The sequence below is a fragment of the Oratosquilla oratoria genome, chromosome 40, assembly GCF_046742065.1.
Source record: "Oratosquilla oratoria isolate Oo_2021 chromosome 40, ASM4674206v1, whole genome shotgun sequence".
Lineage (NCBI taxonomy): Eukaryota > Metazoa > Arthropoda > Malacostraca > Stomatopoda > Squillidae > Oratosquilla > Oratosquilla oratoria.
In genome coordinates, this window is record NC_134816.1 from 23964593 (window position 1) to 23972375 (window position 7783).

Here is a 7783-nt window from a genome sequence, read left to right on the forward strand (position 1 = left end):
TCCTCTTTCCTCTCGTCATCCTCTTCCCGTTTTCTCCTCTTCTTTTCGTTTCTCTCTTGTTTCTCTTTCCTCTCGTCATCCTCTTCCCGTTTTCTCCTCTTTTCATTTCTCTTCTTTCTCCTCTCGTCATCCTCTTTCCGTTTTCTCCTCTTTGTTTCTCTTCTTTCTCTTTCCTCTCGTCATCCTCTTCCCGTTTTCTCCTCTTTTCGTTTCTCTCCTTTCTCTCCCCTCTCGTCATCCTCCTCCCCTCCTCCACTTCCCCCTTTTTCCCCTCTTTTGTCCCTCCCGTCATTCACTTTTTCGTCCCTTGCCTATGCTCCCCTCTGTTTCCCCTTCCCCCTTGTTTTCTCCCCTCCTTTCCGTATCTGTCACCCCACTTTCTCCCCCCAAATGCTCCAACACGTCTTTAGAACATCTCCCACGCGTAGTTCATTCTCCCCACCTTTCCTCTCTCACCTCTTCCCTTAATGCTTTATCCTATCTCTTCCAATTCTCACCCCCCTTCCCTCTCTCCCCTATTCCTCTTCTTTATGATTCTCTATTTTGTTTTATCTTATTTTCCCGCGGCTGGCCTGGCAGTTCTTCTTCCTCCTCCTCTTCTTCTTCTTCCTCCTCCTCCTCTTCCTCCGTTCTCGGCAAAGGTTAGCTTGCTATTTGCTGGGAAGGGCGCGCCAGGCGAGGCGGGAGAAACGGTCAACTTTTGAGCAGGGCGGAGCCAACACATCTCCTCTCCTCCTCTCCTACCCCCTCCTCCTTCCTCCCTCCTCCCTTCCTCCACACTGACCCTCCACCTGCCTGCCCGCACCTCCTCCACTTCCACCACCTCCACCTCCACCTCCTCCTCCACCACCACCACCACGGGGGCGACCAACGTCGACAACGTCGTCGTCGTCGTCGTCGTCGTCGTTCATAGAGTCGTCTTGGCCAGGTGGCCGTTGTACGACAACGACGACATTACGTAGGCTGCTTGGCCATCACCAACCCCCCTACCACCACCACCACGACTGTCGTCAACACCACTAACATCACCACCACCACCATCATCATCATCATACCACACCACCACCACCACTACCACCACCACCACAGCGGCCAGCGCTGTTTATGGGCTTGCATAGTTCCACCATTTATGTAATCCAAGTTAGCGGGGTTCGGTAGGACCCCCTTGTAGCGTCCGTGTAAAAGGATCAGGGCTACACGGAGGATCCTTGCTGGAAGGAGAAGGACAAGCCCGCACCTCGCCCTCGGCTGCGGGCGTCGCTGGGAGGCGGTGAAAGGCGCGAAACGCCCGGACAGAGCAAAAACCGCCATGCCGAGATGCAACCAACACCTCACAGGCACTCGGCACTACCGCGCCGAATCATCTGCGTCTGTTCCTCGTCGCGGGAAGGTTAATTTGCCGAAATGTTCTTTGATTATTGGAACCCATGGGTGTATGGGCGTGAGAGTGGGGTTGGGCGTGCGTAGTGACGGGCGTGCGACGTGAGGAGGCTGTACAGAACGTCACGTGGTGTCCTGTATTGACTCACCCGCTGCCGTGACGAATCAACAGCCACCAGCTCCCGGGCCAGTGTGCGTTCGAGTCGGCGCGCGCGCCATGCTACATTGCCACGAAATTCTCCCATTTGAACACAATCGCTTTATTTCGTTTGCTCTTCGCACGAAGCAATGATAATATTAACCTGATTTTTTAGAACCGTAGTGACGTGGTTTTGTGGACGCGAGAGTGCGGGGAATGTGTGGTGAGGTGAGGGTAGACGGCGCGCACTAGAACGATCTGTTATAAATTTCCCGTCACGTTCCGAGTCGTGCGTTGTGACCGTGACAGTTCTACAGTACACTCACGCACGCGCACTACCCCAAGCCAGTCGTGTGCGTGGCGTGGTCCAGTGCAAGTATGACAGAGGTGGTCGACAAGACGCTGATAGAAAGGCTTATATTAGAACATTCAGACCGCTTGGAGTTGGAGATAAATAAGAAGGCCCGCGCAGATGCATGGAAGTTCTATTATCGTGTACGTGTGGATAGTTTGGTGCGTCCCTTTGCTGTATGCAAGGTGTGTTTTCGAGTGTTACACTGCGACTCCCGTAGCGGGACAGCCTCCCTCTTGAGACACCCCTGTAACCCTCTATCGGAGAGGTCTCCCGTCAACCGAGGAATCAAACTCAGCGCGAAACTCGCCCTCCCCGGCGATGCCGCCGCAGCGGCTGCGGCAGTGGCTGCGGCCACAGCCAAAACTAAGGCCCAGCAGCAGCAACAACAACACCCTCCTCCACCTCCTTCGGCGTCCGAGGACGACCTCCTCCTCGGACGGGGACGCAGGTCCCCCTCGACGACTTCGACGACCACTACCGTCACCACAACGGCAGCAGCCCTCGTCACTTCGGGGTTACACTCGAGTACTCACCCGACCCCCGTCACAGCGTCCTCCACCACCACACCCACGTCCTCCTCCTCCTCCTCGGGGGGGAGCCGCAAGAGGAAGGCGCCGAACAATAACAACAACAACAATAACAACAACAACACCAGCAGTAGTGGCGGCACCAGCACTTCGAGTATGACCGCTGCCCCGAGTCCCGGGTTCCCTCTCGACCTCAGGTTCCTCCAGATTCCGCAGCTGGTGGCTGCGGCCGCAGCGCACCCGCTGTCAGCGCTCAACCTCGCCAACACCTGGAACCTGGACCACCACCTGAGGATCCAGCTGCAACAGCATCTCCAGCAGCAGCGCCAGATTCAGCTGCAGCACGAACAGCTGAGCAAACAGCAGCAGCAGCAGCAGCAACAGCTGAAGCAGCACCCGTTTCAGGACGGCGACGACGAAGGAGGGAAGCGATGTCGGCGGCAGAACGGCACGGCCCTCCCGGAGGAGGAGGGCATCCTCCGACTCGAGCACGAGGCCAGCAGCTCGTCCTCGAGCAGGATTCGAGTCAAAAAGGAACCAGCGGACACAAGCGCTCTCTTACTCGACGGAGGAGGAACCTGTGACGAAGGAGTTCCTCTCCACGGCCTCCTCCCGCCTAACGCCGGTGTCGTGGACGATCTCGGCCCGGCGCGCTGCCACACGCCCTTGCACGACAACGGCCCTGGCGACGGAGGCGGCGACGAAGGCGGAGGAGGAGGAGGAGGCGGAGGTGGCGGTGGAGGCGTCGGGGGCGTCAGCAAAGAGCTGGTTCAACAGCTGGTTCAGAACGGTTCCCATCGCGTGAACCTGGCCGACAAGGACGCCGGCGGTTCGTACTACATCTCGGACGTCTGGTCGAGGTTCTACGTCGTCTACGTTGACGGCGCCCTTCGACCCTTCGCCGCCTGCCGCACCTGCCTGAAGGTGGTCACCTACACCAAGTACAGCGGCACGGGCGGCCTCCTCCGTCACCGCTGCTCGCCCACCGACCTCCGGGCGAAGCACAAGGAGGGCGACCTGCCCCACGAATCGCCCAACGAGCCCCGCGAGGGCGACGATGGGCGCCGATCGCCCGACTCGGAGGGCGTGGCGCCCATGGGCCTCGACTCCGGGTACCCGATGACCTGGTCGCCTGGGTCGTCCCCTTCGTCACACCAGTCACCCTTGAGCCTCACCCTCCGACGGAGCCACGTCAAGGACGAGCCTGACGGGGACGAGCGCGAGACGCGGGTGCCCGACGGGCCGGAGGAACCTCCTGTCGCTCCGACGGCGGCCCTGGAGGGGGTGGCGCGCGCCGTCCTCCGGTACATGTGCCACGACCTCCTTCCTCCTTCGTCAGTAGACACCTTAGGCTTCCAGCGGTTCGTGTGGTCGGTGCTCAACCTCGGGGCGGCCCACGGGACCTTCAGGGAGGAGGACGAGGGCCCCCTCCCGGCCGGGTCTCATCTCCTGAACTCGTTCTTGGGGCCACTGGCCACAGAATCCCGCGGCTGCATCGCCAACACGGTGGCCCAGCAGACCCACCTGTGTCTCTCGGTCCACGTCTACAAGAAACCTGCGGACGAGAAGAACTCGTCCTCGATCCTGGCGGCGGCCATGCACTTCATCTCGTCCAAGTTCGAACTCAAGAGCTACAGCGTCGGGGCGCGCCGCCTGGCCGCGGGCGAGACCCCCGAGGACGCCCTCCACGCGCTCCTCGTCGACTTCCTGCAGGACGACCTCGCCGCCGCCTCCCTCAGGGAGCGCCACGTCACCCTCGTGGGCGATGGCGAGGTCGCCGTCGACGTCGCCGCCGTGGCTGCGGCAGGAGCGGTGCAGTGCGTCTACCACGCCGCCCAGTCCGTGCTTGGGGAGCTGCCCCAGCTACAGCCCTACCGGCAGCTGTGCGAGGAAGTCTCTTCCACGTTATCCTTCGTCGGGGACTGCGGCAGCGCCGCCGCCCGGAGGCTGGTGGGCTGCGGGCTCGCCCTCCAGGAGGTCTGCCGCTGGGACAACCTTCTCCACGCCCTGGCCTTCATCACGGCGCACCACGACGAGCTGGGCGTAGTGCTCCTGTCCGGGGAGGGGTCCGGGGTGATGCTTCGAGATCGGGAGTCGTATATCGAAGTTTGCGAGTTCTTCGGCGCGGTGAGGAGGTGCCTGCAGACGGTGCGAGACCGCTGGAGGCCCACGCTGAACCAGGCGGTCCTCTGCCGCGCCAAGCTCCTACAGCTGTGCGCCGCCCCGGCTGCCTTCCCGCCCCTGCAGCAGCTCAAGGCCCACCTCAGTGACCGCCTGGCGGCCAAGCTTGCGCTCACAAGACTCCACCACGTCGCCATGTTCCTGGACCCGCGCTGCAAGAGTCTTAAGGTCGGTACCTAACTCTTCTTCTTCCTCTTCCTCCTCCTCTTCCTCTTATTCTTCTTCTTCATGAAGTTCCTCGACCCGCGCTGCAAGTCTTGAGGTCGGTACTTAAGGACTTCTTCGTCATCTTCTTCCTCTTCCTCCTCCTCTTCTTTTTCCTCTTCTTCATGATGTTTCTCGACCCGCACTGCAAGAGCCTTGAGGTCGGTACTTAAGGACTTCTTCTTCGTCCTCTTATTCTTCTCTTCCTCTTCTTCATCTTCTTCTTCTCTTCTTCTTCTTCATGATGTTCCTCGACCCGCGCTGCAAGAATCTTGAGGTCGGTACTTAGGACTTCTTCGTCCTCTTTTTCTTCTTCCTCCTCTTTTTCTTCTTCTTCTTCGTGTTCTTGGATGCTGCAATAGTCTGAAGGTCGGTACTTAAGGTCTTCTTCCTCTTCTTCGTCATCTTCTTCCTCCTCTTCTTCCTTCGGTCGCGCTGCAGGAGTCTGCAGATCGGTATTGAGAGATATTCCTCTCCTTCATCATCACCATCTTCTTTTTCCTCTTCTTCATCATCATCTTTTTCTTCCTCTTCTTATCCTACTTTTTTCTTCTTCTTCTTCTTCTTCCTTCGATCTTTAGGTCTTCAATAGTCAAACATTTCCTCAAATCTTATTCTTCTCTCACGATGCCCAATCTTCTTGAGTCTTCTTCTTCTTCTGTTACCCCCACATTTCCCACTCACCAGAAACCCCCAGGATCTCCTAACACATACCCCAGACTGAGCCAGGCCCTCTGTCACCTGTCCACCAGATTTCGTACCTCGCACCAGATCCCAACACCAGAAACCCAGTAAATAATAATCTGCATCATACCCCAGTTTCGTTCACACCAACATAACATATGCTCCAGACTATATAACATAACAGTTTTTGCTTGTCACCCCCAGATCTAAACCCCAGAACCCCAGCAACACACAACCTATTTTACACCAGTAGAGCCTAAACTATAAGAACATAAGAATGAAGAAGACTGGAAGAGACCATAAGGCCTACACTAGGAGGTTCCATGTCCATGATCACCTTTTACCCCCATCCATAAAATTATCTAACCTTCTCTTAATACAAATGATAGTTTCAGCGTTCGCTAACTACCTGACGGTTACTAAATCTATTCCATTCGTTAACCACTGTGAGGAAACCACTTCTTGCCTATTCCCTTCTTAAATCTAAATTTCTCCCAATTCAGTCTATGCACCAAACATCGTAGGAGTAATTAGTAATTTAGATTCCTTTCTCGAAGAGTGTATATAAGGTGCTCATAATACTTTGTCTTGGAGTAACTCCTTCCCAGACATGTTGTTTGTGATACAATGCCTCTACCTTGTGCAAACTACGGGGCAGGTAGAGGTTGTCCACCAAAGATAATACATTACAGATCCAAAACTAACACCTTGTTATCAAAATCACAAATACTAAAATAAATAAATAATATATGTAATATTATATATATATATATATATATATATATATATATATATATATATATATATATATATATTATATATTTCTAGTTTAGCATGCAAATCTAGTTGTATCTCAGTTTAGTTATAATGATTTATAGTGACAAAAGCGTATCCACAAGAGACCTTTTGGTCCATAATAACAAAAATATAAATAAATAAATAAAATAAACAAATAAATTGATGAACGGGTAAACAATTTACAAGTTAACAAACATGAGCTATCGTCCCCTTTGGTGAAGTGGTGACGAAATACAAATATACGATGATCGTAACTACCATACGATGGTCGTAACAGCGTTACGAGGATCGTAACTGCGTTACAATTATCATACCCACGTTACGATTTAATAGTAATAATAATAATAATAATAATAATAATAATAATAAACGTTTATATCAAAATAAACTACTTTTCACATCATATTCAAACACAAGCCGACCTCACCACATTGTCTTTATTCTGGCTAAATCCACTCTATTCTATTCAGTTAACCCATCGCCCCTAACCACCCAAAGGGTTTTGAGTTAATCTATCACGATTAACTTCCCAGACGAGTTAGTTTATATTTTTTTCATTTTTATTTGTTTTGTAAATTTCCTAATCTTGTACACTCTTGCGTATCAGTCAAAATTTTTAATGTAATATTTGTTTTTATTAATTTAGAATAATCATGATTTTAGTGGGAAGAGTTCACACCGGGAGGCGCTGATGTGCTTAAATTTAAAATTCTCATTCTGTTGCAAAAAATAAAATAAACAAATAAATATAAACATCTGTTGATTTAATTTGTTTCTTTCGTTAATCTATTCATTAATATTTTTTTAACTTGCGACACTAAATTGTTCGAGTTAAAATCCGATTACCACTAACCCCCATAAAGAACAGCGTCGATGGAGTCACTAACAGTCACTAAACCCACTAACAACTTCACTAAATATAAAATATAAAAAAATTAGTGATTTTTTTTTATATTTAATATACAATAAAATGCATTTTCTTCCTCTACTGGGTGGGTCACTAGTTATGTCCTCTTAGTACATTTGTACTACAGACAGGTTGTAATGTAGCACACAGCTCAATCATTACACATGGATATCAACGTCCAACCTTATCGATCTTCGGCACTTAATGTTGCATCAGAATTTGCTCATCAAAGAACTTAGAAATTCTAAATATGGCGGCACACTAGGCTAGCGTGCTACTTGCTTTTGCTACGTCGTTTGAGTAGAACAGACTTCTAATAACAATATTCTAGATTTACGTAAGGATATCTCAACAATGTGTCTAACATTCGTATTCTAGGTTTAACTTCTCATAGTTCGTCAGCAAGAGTTATTTAACATTTGGTAAATTTGAAGAAAAAAAAAAAATCGTAACCGGACTAAGTAGCAAAAGCAAGTAGCAAAAGCAAGTAGCAAAAACAAATAGCAAAAGTTAGAAGTAGCATGCTTGCAAGGAATGCTTAATGTGCCGCTACCTGAAGGTAGTGAGGGGTATTTAGACATTGGAATGTCCTGTCTGAACAAGGGAAG

The 7783-nt window shown here is 51.4% G+C and overlaps 1 protein-coding gene across 1 annotated transcript in view; it reads left to right on the plus strand.

Annotated features, from left to right (window-relative positions):
- Positions 1 to 859: 859 nt before the first annotated feature.
- The window catches only part of LOC143020674 (uncharacterized), an 89105-nt gene continuing 82181 nt past the window's right edge, over positions 860 to 7783 (plus strand). Inside the window, exon 1 of the mRNA XM_076177266.1 lies at positions 860 to 4750. Coding sequence (XP_076033381.1) covers positions 1898 to 4750 — 2853 coding nt within the window. The 5' untranslated portion in view covers positions 860 to 1897. The remainder of the gene's footprint in view (positions 4751 to 7783) is intronic.